The 17,854-nt window shown below is 58.5% G+C and overlaps 1 protein-coding gene across 3 annotated transcripts; it reads right to left on the bottom strand.

Annotated features, from left to right (window-relative positions):
* Window positions 1-1,668: 1,668 nt before the first annotated feature.
* Window positions 1,669-16,860, bottom strand: USH1G (USH1 protein network component sans). 3 transcript variants are annotated; one of them, XR_015721244.1, is made up of 4 exons: window positions 16,557-16,860; window positions 13,136-14,353; window positions 12,054-12,237; window positions 1,669-1,774 (listed from the first exon to the last, which is right to left on the bottom strand). XR_015721244.1 is itself a non-coding variant. In XM_087854124.1 (3 exons), exons 1-3 carry the CDS (start codon window positions 16,718-16,720, stop codon window positions 12,234-12,236), a joined length of 1,386 nt encoding a protein of 461 aa, XP_087710250.1. In that variant the 5' UTR covers window positions 16,721-16,860; the 3' UTR covers window positions 10,492-12,233. The 3 variants fall into 3 exon arrangements, 2 of the variants coding, with proteins under 2 accessions (XP_087710250.1, XP_045670471.2); XM_087854124.1 differs by lacking the exon at window positions 1,669-1,774 and having other exon boundaries at window positions 10,492-12,237; XM_045814515.2 differs by lacking the exons at window positions 1,669-1,774; window positions 12,054-12,237 and having other exon boundaries at window positions 13,132-14,353.
* Between the last annotated feature and the right edge of the window lie 994 nt (window positions 16,861-17,854).

The raw sequence follows: 17,854 nt of genomic DNA, 5'->3' as shown, positions 1-17,854 counted from the left end.
CAACAGTACGATGAGAAATAAAATGTGGAATATGCATGCCGGGGTGTATTAAACAGCCCAAACCTAATGTTGAACTAAACCAGACACAACAGAGCCCAGATTCCATTTGATTCCATTCATATAAAATTCACAATCAGGCTTAAGACGGCTGTTACTGATGGGGGTAGTGACCACAAGGGGACACATAAGGGTTTCTGGGGTCTAGTAAATGTTTTGTTTCTCGATCTGGGTATTTATTACCCTTTATAAAAATTCATCATGCTATACTGCTATTATGGGTACATTTTTCCGTGTGTATATTCCATTTTAATTAAAACGTTTGCTTTATTTTTCTAACTGGTAAGAGTTTTGTTTGTTTTCTTGCTTGCTTGCTTGCTTGCTTGCTTGCTTGTTTAAGAGGTAAAAACAGGATGTTAAGAGGTAAAAAGCAGATGTCACCCATAAATCCAGCAAGAGTGAAATGTGGGAAAGCAGGTTGGGGCTGGAGCTCCGTTCCCGTGGCCATGGGGTTTGGCAGCTGAGCGTGTGGGGGGTGGGAGAAGGACCTGATCTGCCGGACTCTTCCCCAATCCCCTCTGTCAGCCCATCCTGACCTCCCAGCCCAGCGTTCTGCCTCTCCCGGCTCCCAGGATCCTGCTCCCGGGAGTGAGAGTGAATTGTGAGGAAAAGCTCTGGGTGATGGGCCAGCCGGGTCCGCAGCTTGGAGGCTCCCTGCGTGGCTTCTCATAACAGGCCCCAGGGGCCCAGTGAGCAGGCCTGGGCAGGCTCCTTGACCTCTGCCCACAGTGGGCTGCTGTCCTGCTACCAAGGCAGAGACAGCCAGGGCTGGGGCCTGTCTACTCCTCCCAGCCAGCCTCCCCCTAGACCTCCCTCTGCCCCCATCCAATCTCTCACCTTTCTGCATAAGACTCAGCAAATGGGAAGAGCACAGCTTTGGAGTCAGACATGCTTACTAGCCGTGTGGCTTTGGGTAAGTTACTCAACCTCTCTGAGCTTAGGAGTTTCATATATATGAAACACAGGCCATTAAAAGACTGAGATAAATATCAATGGGCTTTTTAATATTTTCCTGTACCCCAATAGTTGTGCACACCCCCCTTTGGAGACCGCTGACCCATAGCCTGAGGTCTAAATTGCTCAGCGTGGCCTTTGAGGGCCTCCAAGTTCTAGCTCCATCTTTGACTACTCTTCTGCTTCTGGCCAGAGTGGCTGCTCACTGACCCCCAAAAGCCTGGGATGCTGTTGCTCCTTCTCACCTCTGTCTTCATTCCTGGGGTAATTGTTTCTACCCCCACGCCCCATCTAAACCCCACCCATCCTCCGGGGTGCTGGTAACTTCAGCCACCCCTACAAAACCTTCCCGACGTTCCCATATATTTCACTCATGCCACCAGATTTATTGAGCACCTACTGTTTGCCGGGCGCTCCCACTCACAGTGTCTGTGCCTTGCTCTGACCTCATCTAGGAGCTAGCGTTAGACACCGGTTGTCATTCCCTGCCTGTCAGTGATCCCTCTCGTGCCCTGTGACCTAATCGTAGGATTCTGCATGTTCCCAGGTCTGTGTCATCCGCCTCCATTAGCCCAGGTAAGTAGCAGTAGCCGTTGTAACAAACAGCCCCAAACATCTCAGCAGTAAATATAGCACAGATTTATTTCTTGCTCACATCACAGTCTAACATGGGCCAGCTGGCCCTGCTCCAAGTGGTGACTTGGGGGTTCAGGCTCCTTCCATCGGGTGATGCCTCTGCCTCCAACACGGGCCATAATGATGTCTAGGGGGTGGAAGTGGAAGAGAAAACATGAAAAGAAGGTTTTAGCTCCAGGTCTGGAGGTGGTACTGCGTCCCTTCCATCCGCGTCCCACTGGAATTGGGGCGTGCAGTCTCACCACAGGCAGACTTGGGGTCACTGCGTCCCTGTGCCCGGGGAGAGAGGGTCATATAAGTAGCAGTCTCTGCCCACTGCCGATGCACGCTGGGCTTCCCGAGGGCACGGATCCCCCACACACCTTCCTTATGCTTCCCTGAGCTTCCTGCATAATTTCCAACCTGCCACCTGCCACACACTCACACACCCGTCATGCCCAGCACAGCGCCTTGTTTACCGGCTGATGGACAGACCCGTGTGAGTCAAACCAGGCTGCCTGAAGGAGAGGGGACGGGGCTTGGTGGGGACACGGGTCCTTCCTGCTCTTTGGACAACACCCATTCCCTGGGGCCTCACACAGTGTGTGGCACATAGTAGGTCCTCAGTAAACATTGGTTGAATAAATGAATAGGTGGAGGAATGGAAAGATTAGAAAAACAGGGTCAGGAGCATGGAAGGAGGAGATAAAGTTTTTTTTTAAAAAAAAACATTAGATGAAGAAAAAGATACTGGTCCAAACTTGAGAGGGGTGAGCTCTCCTCCCAGGCCCCAACAGATGGGGTGCCCGTGGACCTACTCAGGCACAAATGGGGTCTGTGTGTGAAGGGCTGGTGCTAGATGATGCTGGGTTTAGCCTTCCTGGGACCTCTGGAGTTCCCTACCCTGGGGCAGCGATGATTCTTCCTTTCTGCAATCCACGTCTTTATTTGCTGGGGTTCATTGGGGTTAATTATCATTGTGGTTGGGGTGGGGTGGGAAGGAGCCTTGCCCCAGCCCCAGGCCCTGGAGGGGGATCATGAGAGTCAGGCATACGTTTGGAGACCTGGAAGGCTGGTACTGGGAGGCTGGGAGACATGGGGTACATTAGAAAGGTAAATCCCACCAGCATTGTAACCATTTCTAGGCTCCACACCTGGGTGGCCAGGTCCGTAAGCCTTCCTTGTCTTCTACCCATTCATGCTACCCCCCAAATCATCAAAGCCCCGCGAAGGCCTGCTCCAGGAGGCAAGCGGCATTATTCACAGGGGTGGGGCCGAGCACTCGGTGGAGAAGTGGCTGGGCTGTGGCTCAGATCTTGATCAGCTGAGAGTGGGACGGGCACCCCAAGCTCCCCTGGCTCTGGCCGGGCAGGACCACATCGACAGGACGTCTCAGCGTCCGCCTCACCTCCAAGGACCCTAGCCCTGGCCCGCCACAGCCACCTGCTGTGTGCCTCCCACCTTCTAGGCCGCCAGCCGCTCTGCAGGGACGAAGCCAGGTTGGTGATGGCCCAGAGGGGCAGGTCAGGGAGTGAGACAGGTAAGGGAAAGGGGGCCAGCCTTAGCTGGTGGGGAAGGTGCTGGGGCTCCCAGGCTGTCAGCCCATCCCCACCTGACAGGAAAGGACACTGAGGCCCACGCCACCTTTACAAATTATAGAGCAAACTAGGTTCTTGAAAAGCCAAGGCTGGAGCTGTTAGCAACCCAGACTCCTGACCAGTGAGGTTTTCCGAGGGTCACTTGGTCCCTCCTCCTGCATCAGTTCAATACCACAGTCCAGTGTGTGTGAGTGACTCTGGGGTGTAGATTAGCCTGAAAGGTGTGTGTTGGACCTGGCAGGGCCAGTACCAGGGCTGGAAGGGGAGTGAGGGCCACAATTCTTGCATGGTGTGGAGGCAACCGAGAACAGTGTATACAGCGGGGCTCTGGACTCAGACATACCTCACGGTCCCATTCTTGCTGTGTGACCTTAGGTGAGTTGCTTGACCTCTCTGAGCCTCAGGTTTCTGACAAGGTGACTTGGCGTGGATGAGGGTGATACTACCTAGCTTACTGGGGTGCTGGAGAAAGCAATAAGGTCATTTCTGTACTATGAGCATCAACGGGCCACCATAGGACAAGCGCTCGTCACTAAGCTACTCCTTGTCCTGCTTTACGTACATTATCGTTATGCTGAATATTGATATGATTTAAATCTAACGTATATCGGTATCAATAATGATACTAATAAATGGTTCCTGCGCACAGAGGAGGGCTGGGGTTCAGGGGCATGATGCCTCCTCCCTCTTCTGCTCTGCAAATACTGAACACGGTGCAGGAAGTGCAGGGACCACGGAAAGGGGAGCTGGGGACAACCCAACATGTCGGTTCTCGGGGCCTCCAGCTCAGGGATGCCCAGACCTGGCTGATACCCGCTGAGCCCTCCCCATCTCCAGACTCCTGCCTACCAGGCCCCTGGGCTAGTCCTCCACCTACTGGGTGTCAAGACCTGAGCTAAGCGCCTAATATAGTTTATCCCCCAACTGGCCTACTATGTAGGGTTTAATTATCTCCACTCGCAGATGGAAACTCAGAGGCTTGGAAAGGCAAATTAGCCTTCCCGGCAGGCGGCAGAGCTGTGCACCCCAATTAGCCATGCCGGCCAAGGGGAAGATGCCCACCCCGGGGCCTTGGTAAACAGGCTGCCCAAAAAGGTAGATTTGCCTCTACCCGATCCCCATCCTTCTGGGTCATTGGTCCTTCTCCCCCTACTGCCCATCCCCCGGGGTTCTGACCCGCAACAAACCAGTCACCCAGAGAGTTTGGAGAAAGCAGTATGGGAACCCCCAATTCAGGGCAAGGGATGGGGCGAGGAGAGGTGGCGTGGGGGGCTGGAGCCTCAACCTTCCAGTCAAAGGAGCTGGGGCCCTAAAAATAATAGAAGGAGTCTAAAAATAGACTGTAGACAAAATTGTGGAGCCCTGTGTGTGTGTCCACACATGCACACACATGCGTACACATGCACACGCATGCACACGCCCTTCTTCTGGGAAACTTGGAGGCCCTGAAGCAAAGATAAATGAGCAAGACCACGGAGACCACAGCACGCTCAGCTCACAAATAAACCCAACCTTCCAAGAGAGCTCCGGGCCCACGACACTCACCCCATGCTTGCAGAGACCACATCAGCGCCGTCACCCACATTACACACACACACACACACACACACACACACACACACACACACACACAGGCACACACAGGCACATACAACGGAGAGCGGTCAGCAGTAGATCCGGAAGCAGAGCAGGAAGGGGGTAAACAGGAACGGAGGAGGAAGGGGAGGCAGCAAGTCCTGCCTGTCCCCCATCCCACTCCCCAAGTCCTGCCAGCCGAGCCCCTATTCTGACCTGGGGAGCCCCTGAGCCGCCCTTGTGCCGGAGAGAACCTGGGGAGGTGGCTCAGCGAATGGGGTAGAAAGAGCCAGAGTTTGGGGTTTGAATCCCACAGCACGGACACTTGTGTCGTCAGCCCCTTGGAGAAGTGACCTAACCCACCTGAGTCCCGGTTTCCTTCCCTGTGAGGCAGTGATACTGTTCCCAAGGCTTTGCTGTGCCCGGTGTGTGCAAAGTGCTGGATTTATGCTCTGAGAAGGCAGCTGGCTGCGAGCAGCAGCGCAAATGCACCAGAATCGACACCCTGGTTTAGGCCCTTCCTAGCAGGTCATTTGTCCTCCTGAACCTCAGTTTCCCCCCCTGTAAAATGGGGCTGGTCAAGAATGCCTTCCTGACCTTGCCACTTGGAGACAATGCTGTGAGGGTGCTGTGTGCTGTGACTCTGTGGGAAAGGGAAAGCCCCCAGGGGCAGAGACGGTGGGGGTCAGGGCCCAGACTCGCCTGGCAGCTGCTGTTCCCCCCACTCGCTCTCCTCCCAGGGAAAGCCCCTTCCCCCACCCACAGGCTCCCACCGACTACTCTTCAGGGTCCTGTGGAGCAACTTCCGAGGGTGTGTATACGCAGAGCGAGGAGAGGGTCCCACAGAAGTCTTACCCACGCAGACCCCCCTGAGCCCATGGAATAAAGAAGCCAGAGTGAGAGAGGGTAAAACTGGGATTCATAGCCTTAAAGGATTTCCAGGGCTCACCACACTGGCATGCCCCGAGGGCCTTTCTCCAAAGACCAGATGGGTGGCTCTGAATGGACTTGCCAGAAGTTTCCCCACCTCAGGCTCCAAGCCCCATCAGACTTAGTCATTCAGCTATAGAAACCCGGGGAGCAGCTGGTCCAGAGTCAGACAGACAAGGAGTCAGGCCCTGTGTGTGCTCTTACAGGCTGTGTGACCCAAGCAACAACCTAGTGCTCTCAAGTCTCGGTTTTCATCTCTGACAAATGGGTTCATTGACCCCCCCATAATTATTAAATGAGGCTGTCATGTGAATGCACAGAAATCACAGATGTAAAGTGCTGACATACAGCAGGTGCTCAATAAATGCTCACCATCATGACGAGACATGCCCACAGCTGGGAGCCAGCCTGCCCGGGTCTGAGCCCTAGCTCCACCACCTCCAGCAGTGTGAGCTTGGGCACATTTTACTAACACCTCTGTGCCTTGGTTTCCTCATTTGAAAACCAGGAATAACAATGGTGCCCGAGACCATGCGAGAAACACGCGGGAAACGCTTGGGCCACACCACGTGCTGTTACGGGGACTATTGGTGGGAGGTGAGACCTGGGGAGGTGAGACCTGGGTCAGAGACCGGTGCTGCATGCCTGCTGGGTCTCACACAGTAACCCTGCAGGTGTGGGGTGAGGAGAGGAGGGGCTACAGGGTTCTGGTTCAACCCAAGACAGGAACCACACCGAGGTGGGGACAGGGACAGGGAGCCTGAACTCCTGGGAAGACAGATTGAGAGAAAGACGCTAGAGGAAAACCGTTCCTCTCCTCACAACACTTCTGACACCAGACGGGGGTTCTTCCCACACCAACAATCAATTCTCCAGCTCTGGACGCCAACTGTCCTGTAATTTCATTCAGTTCTGAAGCTGACAACGGGGTCTCAGACTCCACAGATCCCGGGGCTCAGTCCCACACACGCACCCTCACTGCTGACGTCCCGGGTCCCCAGGCTACCTGCACTTCTGTGCAACTTGGCTAAAATTTGGAGGTTCCCTGAACCCGCTGCCTCAGCCTCAATAGTTTGCTGGAACAGCTCACAGAGCTGAGAAAAGCACTTTACTTACATTTACTGGTTTATTGTAAACATATTATGAAGGATCCGTATAAACAGCCAGATGAGGGATACACGGGGTCCAGAAGGGTCCCGAGCGCAGGAGCATCCGTCCCTGTGGAGTCAGGGGACCCTGCCCTCTCAGAACATGTGTGCGCCCATCAACTCAGACGCTCTCTGAACCCCGCAGAGTAGGGGTGCTCGTGGAGGCTTCGTTACAAAGGCATGATCGATCATTAACCCAATGTCCAGCCTCTCTCCCCTCCCCAAAGGATGGGGGGGGGCGCTGAGAGCTCCAAACTTCTAGCCGTGGTGACCAGGCCCCAGCCGGAAGCTGTCCGGGAGCCCACCCAGAGTCGCCTCGTTTGAACAAAAGATGCTCCCATCACCCAGGAACTTCCACGAACTCAGGAACTCTGTGTCAGGAACTGGGAGCAGTTACCAAATATTTATTGCTTATTACGTGACCAACAGCAAGGGAGCCTGGAGAGAGACGAGGCAACGGAAAGCGGGGAGAGGGGAGGAAAGACTGAGCAGGAGCCCCAGCGTTACAGGGAGAGACAGGGCAGAGACACCAAGAGACAGGGAGACAGGCAGACTCTCTGGTCACGACGAAATGGGGGAGCAGGCTTGCTCCCCTGTCTCGGCTGGCTTTTACCCTCCCAAACAGCCCCCCAGTATCCTGCCCATTGGCCCCACAAACTGTCCTCTCTCGGCCCAGCGCCTCCAGGCAGGTGGATCAGCCCAGGTGCATGGGTCACTGAAGTTGCCAGCATGCCCCCCCATGCCGGGCTGAGTCTGGCATCTGCCCAGGACCAGGCGTGCCCAGGTCAAGGGGACCCAAGACAAAGACAACCCCCACCAAGGGGTACAAGTGCCTGGGAAGGCAATACGCCATGCTAAGGCACGCAGGCTTCAACACCACGGAAACTTGTCTTTGAGGCCTGCTTTGTCCGCCTGGCAGCTCTGTGACCTTGGGCGATAGGCACCATTGCTCTGGCCCTCTGTTTTCCCACCCATGAAACAGGGATAATAATCATAATATAGCTCTTGTTTTACAGGGTTATGGCTTTAGTGTGAGGATTAAATGTATACAGTGCTGACACCTTATTAAGCTGTCAACATTAATAGTAAAAACGTGAAAGCTTCCCTCTGGGAACAGGGTGGCCGAAGGGACCCAGGTCAGGGAGCCTGAACTTTCCTTAATTTACTGGGACCTAAGGAATGTCACGAAGTCTCTCTGATGGTCCATCTCTTCATCTATGGAGTGGGGCTAAAACTCCTCACCTACTTACCCCGCAGGACTAGAGGAAAGTTTTCGATAAACTCTAATGTTCAGATAGTAGCATAATGGGGCCAGGCCAGTGGGCCTCCAGGAAAGATGCCCAGCCCTTTGGGTACCCCAGGATTCCCCGGGAGCCCTCCTACTAGATGGTGGCCCCCTTGGCTAGCTGACCATTCCTTAGCCGGCGGCTGAATCACCAATGCCCCCAGCTGGCGGGATGAGGATGCCTTCAGTGCCCTATCCAGGAGCTAGTATGATTGGTGGGGTTGATGTATGGGGGTCAGAAAAGCAGAACTGCTCCCTGGAAGCACCTAGGATTCACCTATTGGGTGGGCGGGGCCACAAATGCGGTGAGTACCTCATGGGCCCGAGGCCACCAACAACCATGATCAGTACTAACTGATGTGTGCTGAGTGTCAGGCAGTCGGCGAAGCGCCTTAGCGTGCACTCTCATTCCATGATGGTTTCACCTCCTGCTGATCCACGGGGTTGACACTCTTATTATAAAGAGTTATAATCACCTATTTTATTTGAGGAAACAGACTCAGAGAGGCTGGGTAACTTACCCGAGGCCACACAGCTGGAAAGGGCCAGAGCCAGCTTTGCGGCCTGGATCTGGCCGGCTGTCTCCCGAGTCCTGCCACTTCGCGTACGACCCAGGCTTATCTCAGAGAGGGTGACACAGCCATGCCCTGGGAGCACAGGGCTGTCATGCTGTCTGGGACTGGTCGACATAGGGACAGGAGGCAGCTAGCACCCTGGGAGGCATCAGAAGACCGAGTGTCACTTTGCCCATTTGGCTGCTCTGTTATCTCCTGCCAGCCCCTTGCCCTCTGGGCCTGTTACCTCATCTGTAAAATGAGGCCGCGTCACATCTGATTCATTCTGACACCCCCATCTCCATCAGAGTAGTAATCCCATTTGTGATGTAACTTCAGAGCAGTCGAACTAAGGCTTCCTAACGTGGGGTCCCTGGACCCCTCAGAGCTCCAGGAGCTGCCCGGAATGAGGAGCAGAATTGCATATGAGTGTGTGTGTCTGCTGTGCATTTTTCCAGAGGAAGTGTCCGTGTTATCACCAGATTCTAATCCCTAAAAGCAAAGAGCCACTGATCACTCTAAACCTTTAGAACTGCCCTAACCTCGATCTCAGTTTCAAGGGAAATGGGTCGAGAAGGCTGAATCCCTACCATGTAAAATTCTTCCCTTCACTGTGTTTGAAGTCCCCTCAACTGCTCCTGCTCCCATGCCCCAGGCTTCCGCCCTCCGGCCACACTGACCCCTGGAGACCCCAGCCCCTAGGGCTTCCGATTAGTCTCTGCCTCTACGCTGAAGCTCCCATCCGCTGTCTTGTTATTCGGTCCTCACCCTCCTGTCCTTCCCCTGGAAGGGTGGCCCCGGGACTGGAGGGTCTTTCCGGAGGTAGGTGCAGTGACCAGGGTGGCCAGTAGGGGTCGCAGGGTGGACAGCCCCGTGGAGCATCTGAGGACAGAATCCCGCCCCCTCCGCAGCCTGGGGGTGAGGAAAGTGTACCAGCAGTTAGGAGGCCGGTGCTCTGGGTCTGGATCTTTCCCTCGGTAGGACTCAGTTTTCCCATCTGTAAAGTGGAGGGAGATGACCTAGAACCCCAGAGGGTTGCTAAGCAACCTTCCCGCTGGGACATCCTCTGGACCTTTCTGAGTGATGCTGGAGGGAGGGAGCTGTCTTGAACTCCCTTTGGCAGAAGCACTTGACCCAACATCCTTAGGGAATGAAATAAAATGACTCAGGGGACCCTTTCCCAGACTTGATGGAGTAAACAGAGGCCATTGTCCTCCAACTTAAAGAGAAGCCTTACCTCCCGGGGAGAAAGGAGGGTTCTAAACAGGGCTGCCCCAAGAGCTGCCTGGGGTGGTGAGGGAAATGGGGACCACACTGGTGGCCTCCCAGCGTGGGCGGGGGCCTTAAGACGAGGGCTGATGGGGCCTGGGAGGTGGGTGGCAGCCTCCTTGGGTACAGCGTCTGCCCAGGTCTGGAGAAGGCCAGGCAGGCCCCGGTGGCAAGGGAGGAAGTGTCCTCCTGCCCTCAGCAGCTGCAGGACCTGGGAACAGGCTGGAGCCCAGACCATCCTCCTCACTCAGCTTCTGGCTCTCCTGTCCTGGTTCTTCTGAACACTCCCTCCCCATCGGCCCCAAATTCTGGGCCCAGAGAAAGCAGGGTGAAGGCCCAGGGATGAGGGAAGGCCCTGCAGGGACATATGAGGGGGCAGGCCCAACCATCCATCCCTCAACCCCCTCCAAGGGGCCCATGAGGACCAAGTCCTCTTAGGTACAAAAAGACCTTCTCCCTCTCCCACCCCCAAGTGATTAAAGAATGAGACACAGGCGTGACAATGATACAGAACATTCTCTACAAAAGTTATAATGAGCCTGCGGGAGGGGTACTTTGTAGGGCAGCGGGAATCCCAGAGCCTGCCCCATGCCGGCACTGGGAGAACCGGGAGGAAGCTGAGGCAGGACACCGACAGGGGACAGAAGACAAAGGGCAGCACCTGGGGCCCTGAGAAAGTCAAGTCGGCACTTGGGGGTGGCCCCAGGCCCAGGCCCAGAGAACAGGGAAAAGGGCTGGGGTGGGCTCAGGGTGGCAGTGGCAGGCGGCAAGCCCGCCGCGTGGGAACAGGAACCACCTCCTCCGCTCTGGGCACAGACACGGATGCACCAGAGGGAGGCCTGTGGCATTTTCTGACCCAGCCGAAGGGTCCCAAGAAAGACATGGGGGCTGTGGCAGTGCTCCCAGTGGGAGCCGCTTCCCAAGCTGAGGGTCAGGGACGGGGGTAAGCTGCTGACAGAGCACAGAGGGCACAGGTGGGGGGTGTGTGCACACACAGGTGAGGGCGTCCCGAGCACCTCACCCACAGCCGCAACCTCAGTCTGATGGAAAAACCAAGAACACCTTCCTCAGGACCCATGTCTGAGGACCCCTTGGGCTGGCCTTTCCTCTGGTCTCACCACTGTCACAGAGCAGGGACGCGCTGAGCTCTCGCTCACAGACTACCCGTGCAGAACCACGCGGCTGCCTCACCACCCCCACACCCACAGGCAGGTCCACCAACCGGCCCTCAGCACAGACACACACGCACAGCGCCCTGCAGACCCGGGGACAGTCGGCAGCTCAGATTAGCCACATCCTTGGGCCCTTCCACTGTCCATATCGCACAACTGGCCCACAAGAGGCTAGACCCCCAGCCATGCCCAGTCTCTGCCAGTCTCCGGCCTGGGAGATGCTGAGGCAGTTGGCGGCTGCCTGTTCTCCAGCCCAGAGCATGCCCACGGGGCCTGGGGGCCGTAATACTGCGGCTCGTTGCTCTAGCACCTTGCGTCTATCGCCCTGACCCTCTGGGGTCCCTGGAGGGACCAGGGTGGAGGCAGGGTGGAGGAGGGCAGCGTGAGGAGGGCAGAGTCAGGCTGGTCCCCACCACAAGGGTGCACCTGGTAAGGGTGCCAGTCACCCCCACTGCCCACCCCAGCCTGGCACTCGAACTCCCCAGCATGGCCAGTAGGTGAAGGAGAAGGGGGCTGGCTATGCTTGGGACAGGTGTGGGGACTAAAGTCAGGGCATTTGGCTGAAGAGTCTAGCCAGGAACCTCCTCTCTAGGGTGTATGGGGGGAGGGGAGGCAGCCCAAACTCTTCCCTTCACAAAAATGTAGGAAGTGAGCAAGTCTCCAGCCTGAACATAACACCAGGACCCTCGGAGGAGGGGTGGGGAGAGACAATGACCCCTGGGACCGGCCATGCCCGCCCCTCACACTCCCATTCAGCTCTAATGAGCCTGTCATCTATTCCCTGAGGCCCCAAGGGTCCCCTGCCCTTCCTCTGGGGCTGGCCTCCCACAAATCCACAAGTCCTTGGGGCCATTCAGATGGGGTGGCTCAAGGGCTCTGGGACCCCTCGCTGGTACCTCCAGGCTACATCTCTGCTGCGGAGTATGGACAGGCTTTCAAAGGAGATGACCCACATGGTCTTTGCTCCTGGGGAGGGGCGGGGAGGCTTCAGGGCTGGCGACTGTGAGGACCTCATGGCCCCACAGTGGGTTGTGGCAACTTGCAATTCATTTTGGTCTGGGGAGAGGAGCCTCCTGTTATCTGTAGGAAAGACACAAAAACAGATTTCAGGCAAAGGCCTTCAAGACATCATTTTAAACCAAGACCAGCCTTTTGGACAACTAACCCTGACAGGCTAATGATCAGGGATGGGGACACTGGCCAGGGGGTGTCCTCCCATCCCCTGAACTCTAAACCAGATTGCCTCCCCACCCCCACCACTGCCCAGCCATGCAGGGTTCAGGCTATAAACACCAAAACGAGGTGGCAGCATTTGCTGGGCTTGTGGGATGCCATGAGAAAGGGGTCGGGGCAGGGCCAGGCCACCAGTGTGATAGCAGACTTGAGCTCCCCCGACTGCTTCTGAACGTGACAACTCGCCTCCCATGGGAATCACCAGGCTCTAGGACCACACAGACCAGGGATCCAGTCCAGGCTCTGCACCAAGCAGCAGCAGGACCTTGGGGGGAGCTGCTGGAACCCTCTGAGCCTCCACTTGCTCTCCTGGAAAATGGGGATCATATAGCCCCGCACATGGGAGCTGGGGAGGACTCAGTAAGAGGACAGGTGCAGGGGCATCTCCAGCACCCAGTGGATGGAAGGGCTCAGAACGTCCTGGCTGTGACTACTCTGTGACTACTCTGACATCCACACTAAGACACCCATTTGGGGGCATTTTGATAGCTCCAAAATCAAGGTGCATTTTACATTAGCTGTGATAAGAAGGCCTCCTGTCCTTAAATTGGCAGCTTCTTTTTCAGAATTGGGGATAAACAAATTAAGTGGGACCTCTTGTCATTTATGGGGACTTAGATTTTACGAAATTCGGTATTACCCCCTACACATCCTTAAGAGGTAGATCCTCCCCTGCCGCCCCCTAAGGCCTTCCAGGCCCCTATCTTCCCACCCACCCCCCACCCCCAAGGCTCGAGGCACTCACAACTCAGTGTCCTCCAGGGCCGGCGGGCGCTCCAGCGCCTGCCTCCTCCTCCTCACGGCCCCCAGAATCTTCTTGCGGGGCCCCAGAGGGACGCTGATGCTGCGGAGGTCAAGGTCGGAGCACAGCATCAGCGCCTCCAGGTCAATCTTCTCCTGCCGCAGGAGGGATGTGAAGTCCTCCATGTGCAGGGAGGCCAGGAAGGTCTCCAGCGGGCTCGTCTCGGGCTCCAGGTCCTCATCCAGGCCCAAGTCCAGCTCGTCCCAGGGCAGCTCCTCCCCGCAGCTGCGGTCCTGGAGGCTGTTGGCACTGCCCAGGCTGTCGTCGTCCAGGCTGGGGGAGCTCTGCAGCCGGCCTCGCGGGGCGCCCCCGCCGTCCAGCACCGCGTCCTCGCGGCCCAGCCCGTGCAGCCCGCTGCTCAAGTAGTTCCTGCGGAACACCATGGTGCCCAGGCCGGGGCGGGTGAACAGGGAGTCGTGGCCTGAGTCGGTGCTGACCTCCGAGTGGGCCGGCTCGGCCGCCAGCGTGGCACGGGAGACGCTGTCCTCGTCGGAGAGGAACATGTCCCGGAGCGGGGAGCGGCCCCACTCCTTGGGGTTGGCGTAGGTGCCCTGGCGCACGAACATCACGTCGCTGCCCAGCTGCAGCCCTGAGAGCGAGCGCACGCTCTTGCGGCCGTCCTCGGAGATCTTGAAGGTGCCGTCGCCGCCCTGCTTGCGCCGCTCCAGCTTCCGCTGGATCTTGGCCTTGCCCCTGGCCGTGCCGTGCAGCGTGGCCTGCGAGTAGGGCAGGGGGCTGGCCAGCGCCAGGTGCTGCAGCCGGCGGCTCAGGGTGCTGGACGTGAGGCTGGAGAAGCTGAGCACGTCCGAGCGCTCGGCCAGCTCGCGGCGGTAGCGCCGCTCCATGCGCTCGTGGTGCTTGCGCTGCATCTTGGCGCACTCGCGGATGCGCCGCTCCGCCTCGCGGAAGGCCTTGTCCTTCAGCTTGCCCACCAGCTTGGGGTTGAGGCTGCTCTGCTTGGCCGCGATGGAGTCCAGGTAGCGCACGCACTCCATGTGGCCCTTCATGGCGGCCATGTCCAGCGGCGTGTGGTAGTCGTTGTCCAGGCACCAGATGTTGGCCCCGAAGGACACCAGGAAGGAGAGGCAGTGCAGGTGGCCATTGGAAGCGGCCAGGTGCAGGGGCGTGTTGCCCCAGATGTCACACTTGTCTGGGTCGCCCCTGCAGGGAGGACACGCAAGGAGGGGTGATGAGCCAACACAGCTTCAGGCGGGCGGACGGCACCGGCTGCAGGCGCGGGGAGCTCCCGGCCTGGCTGAGCTGCCGCCACGGGCACACCAGCGGGACCCGAGGGCCTGAGACGCCTCCTCCGACTCCAGGAGACGCCAGACGGCCCTGGAGCGAAGGCGGAAACGGCCCCAGGCCTGCAGGGGGTGGGGCGGCAGAAGAGGCGGGGCCAGGGCGGGGCCTTCCCCAAGAGAACGGAGGGCTGGGAATCTCAGGGGATAAATATTTGATGCCCTGAGAGAAAGGAGTGAATTATTCATGGGGCCCAGCGGGGAGCTGGCCCAGGGAGGCGGTGGGCCAGGGCCGAGTCTGGGTCTCTTGGCCGGCGTGGTGGTGAATGTGGCTGAGGGTGCGGGGGTGACCCTAAAAGAGGGCACGAGAGGGTGGTGGGTGCGGAGCCTGAGCCCGGGGTGAGTGTGTGTGTGAGGGTGTGTGCCCGCGTATCGGCGGGCACGGCCGTGTCTGCAGGGAGCAGGGCCAGGCCTGGCAAGGCTGCGTGTGAGAGCAGGTGTCGGGTCTTGGCCTGGGCTGGGAGGGGAGCGTGGGGGCAGCCAGGACCAAAGGGGAGGAGGAGGCAAGTCGGCAACCTGGGTCCAGCGGCTCTCCCTTCCCGGAGCTGCCCCATCTTTGGGAGCCTTGTCAGGCAGGCTGACTTAGGCCGGCCCAGGGGACTTCCCCGGCACCCTCCCACACCCTCTGCACCAGACTGTGCCCTCTTGGGCATGCTCCGCCTGGCTCCTCCAAGCTCTCCCCTCCCGCAGGGGCCTGGCTCAGCACCTCTGACTCACACTAATGAGGCCACGAGGCCACCCCGCAGCGCTGGAGGAAGAATCACCCCCTTGTCTCAACAGCTCCCCCCACAACCACGTCCTCACTTCCCTTACTGGTCGCCAAGTCCCGCCTGACAATGTGGCAAGGAGCTGCTTGGCATCTGGCCCACACCCCATCCAGCACCAACCCTTGCTCTCTGTAGGAGTTGGGGGATTTGGCGCACCAGGAAGGCACTCTTTTCCCCTCCTCCCATGGACCTCTCTGGTGGGGGGTGGGATGGCAGGATCACTGTGTGCTCTCTTGGTGTGGGAAGGGGCCAGGCTTGGCTTCTCAAAACATGGCTCGGCAGCCTGGTCTTAGGGGGTGCTCCCACCTTTTGCTGGCCTGAGGAGCAACTTGGGGGGGGGGGCAAGGGGGGTTCCCCACCCACCACATGTTCAGGCCACAGGCCAGCATTGGCACCAGGGCCAGCTGGGCCCTTTTCCCTCCACTGTGATTTCCCAGGGCCTAAGATGTTCCTATGAACCTTCCAGGGGCATGTCTTCCTGGGGCATGTCTTCCACTCCTTTTCCCTGTCCAGGCTGCCTAGGTGTCCAGTTCACCCAGGTGATCTCTCTGTATAAAACTGTGGAGACTGGCGAAGTTGTCCAGTGTCATTCGGCCCCGGGAGCCCACATCAGTGGCCCTGGACCCTGAATTCCTTCATTGCTACCTTCAAACCCCTTCCCTGGCTCTACACCTGGACCCTAGGCCCACTCCTCCCCCCAGACAACTCCTAAAGGAGGGAGAGGGAGCCTGTTCTGGGGGAGGGGCACAGAGGGAGTTAATGAGGTGGCTGCACCCACTGACATTTGGTGCTGTGAACAGTGCCCATAAATCCTAAGAATGAGCTGGGAGAGAGCTGGGAGAGCCCCAGCCTGAGGAGAGGTGCAGCACTGGCTGAGAGAGCCCCTTGGACCACAAGCTGGGGAGTGGGCACTAAGGAGCCTCTCCTCCCACCGCCTGTGCCCCTTCTCTTCCCTCCCCACTCTCGCTTCCAGGCACCACCCACCCAGGAGACCTCTCCCACCTTCCCCTCACTCTGCAGCCCCTCCCATAATCATGGACCCCCAAACCCAGTCCCTCCCCTCCTAGCCCCACATCCAGGTCACAATGTCACATGCCTCAAGTTGTGTCCCCCTCCCACAACTGCCAGGCTCCAGGGTCCCATCTTAGGATCAGTCGGGTAGAGAAGAGGGCAGGTCAGAGGAGAGAGGGGGAAGATACCTTGGAGTCTTAGGGAGTGTGTCTCAGGGGACTGGAGGGGCCTAAACACTCTCTTCCCCCTCCACTGGGGGGCTTAAGCAGGAACAGGGTGGGTACTCACCCTCGGCTCACGATGAGACGCAGCGATTCCAGGTTGCCATGGTAGGCAGCCCAGAGGGTGGGAGTCATGCCATCCTCATCGGGGGCGTTCAGTTCCTTCCTGGTGGCCTCTTTGAGGAGCTCCAGGTAGCCGTCCCGGGCCGCCCGGTGGTATTGGTCGTTCATGGCGCCTGACTTGGGCGGGGTGGGCAAGGGGCGCGGGGAAATGCCCCCCGCGGGGGAGGGCAGCGGGGTTAGGGCTGAGGCATGGGGTTGCAGGAGGGAGCCGAGCAGGGGCCGGGGCCGCCAGCCCCCGCTGCCGCACACGGAGGTTGCGGAGCGCCAGAGCCGCCGCTACTCGGACATCTGAGCCGCTCACCCCGGGAGGGAGGAGGGAAGGATCTCCCGCTGCCCAGGGAGCCGCCCCCGGGTTGCCACTGGGTCCTAAACACCCTGCTCCCGAGCTCACAGGGGTGACCCACGCGAGGCCCTGCCCTCGCTCCAAAAGCGCGTGGTGACCCCAGTGCTCCGCCCCATGAGGCGCAGTCTGGGGACAGTACGCGGTCTGTCCTCACTGGATCCCCAGCTCTGCGGCTCCCGATGTCTCCACCCGTCGAAGGAAGGGGCCAAGGGCTGGGGAGGGGTGTCTGCGGGCAGTCTGGATCCCTAGGACAGTGGGTCTAGGACGGGTAGGAGGACTGACGCCCAGACAGCGAGCAGCACCTGGCAGTCCTGGCTGCCCCTCGCCCGCGCGGGGTCGGCGAGCCGCGCTCCAGCAGGGGGCGCTAGAAGACCGGACGCGGACTCTGCGCGCAGCTGGCGAACTTCATACCCAAACCCGACTTCGTAGCTTCCAGGCGACCAGAAGACTGCGGGGAGGGATAGAGGAAGAAGGAACTTTGATCACTGTGAGGGTGTGGGGGGAAAGGAGCACTGGGGTCCCGATCTTGGGGCAGCAACAGAGGAGCAGGAAGGTATAGGGTGCGCAGGGTCTGGGAGGGCGTTGGGATGCCTGCGGGCCCTTGGGGAGTCTATTGAGCATCAGCGCTCGGGGCTCTGGACGGCGGGGACCGCGGGGTGCGAGGGCGCGGTGGGCGCCGGGGGCGGGGTGCCCTCTGGGTGCCGCAGTGCAGGGCTGCGCCCAAGCCTGGCCGCGCCAAGGTGACGGGACGGCGGGGGAGGGGGCGCCTCTTAACAGGTAAATATAAATCTTACCTTATCTGGCTCCCGCTCTCTGTTCCCTAAATTCAGCTCGGAGAAAAGATGGATCATGTGAGTGGCACTGAGAGATTTATGGAGCTGAGCTCCCGCGTCTGTAAA

The sequence above is a fragment of the Ursus americanus genome, chromosome 23 (genome assembly GCF_024610735.1).
Source record: "Ursus americanus isolate L20-20 chromosome 23, mUrsAme1.1.p, whole genome shotgun sequence".
NCBI classification, from domain to species: domain Eukaryota; kingdom Metazoa; phylum Chordata; class Mammalia; order Carnivora; family Ursidae; genus Ursus; species Ursus americanus.
Note: the sequence above shows the minus strand (reverse complement) of the source record. Positions and strands in the feature narration are given on the sequence as shown.

Coding starts and splice junctions, on each gene's coding strand:
- USH1G (XM_087854124.1), bottom strand. CDS start 16,720: ATGAACGACCAATACCACCGGGCGGCCCGGGACGGCTACCTGGAGCTC. Junction 14,354..16,556: donor CGTCTCATCGTGAGCCGAGG/GTGAGTACCCAC, acceptor TCCTCCCTGCAG/GGGCGACCCAGACAAGTGTG.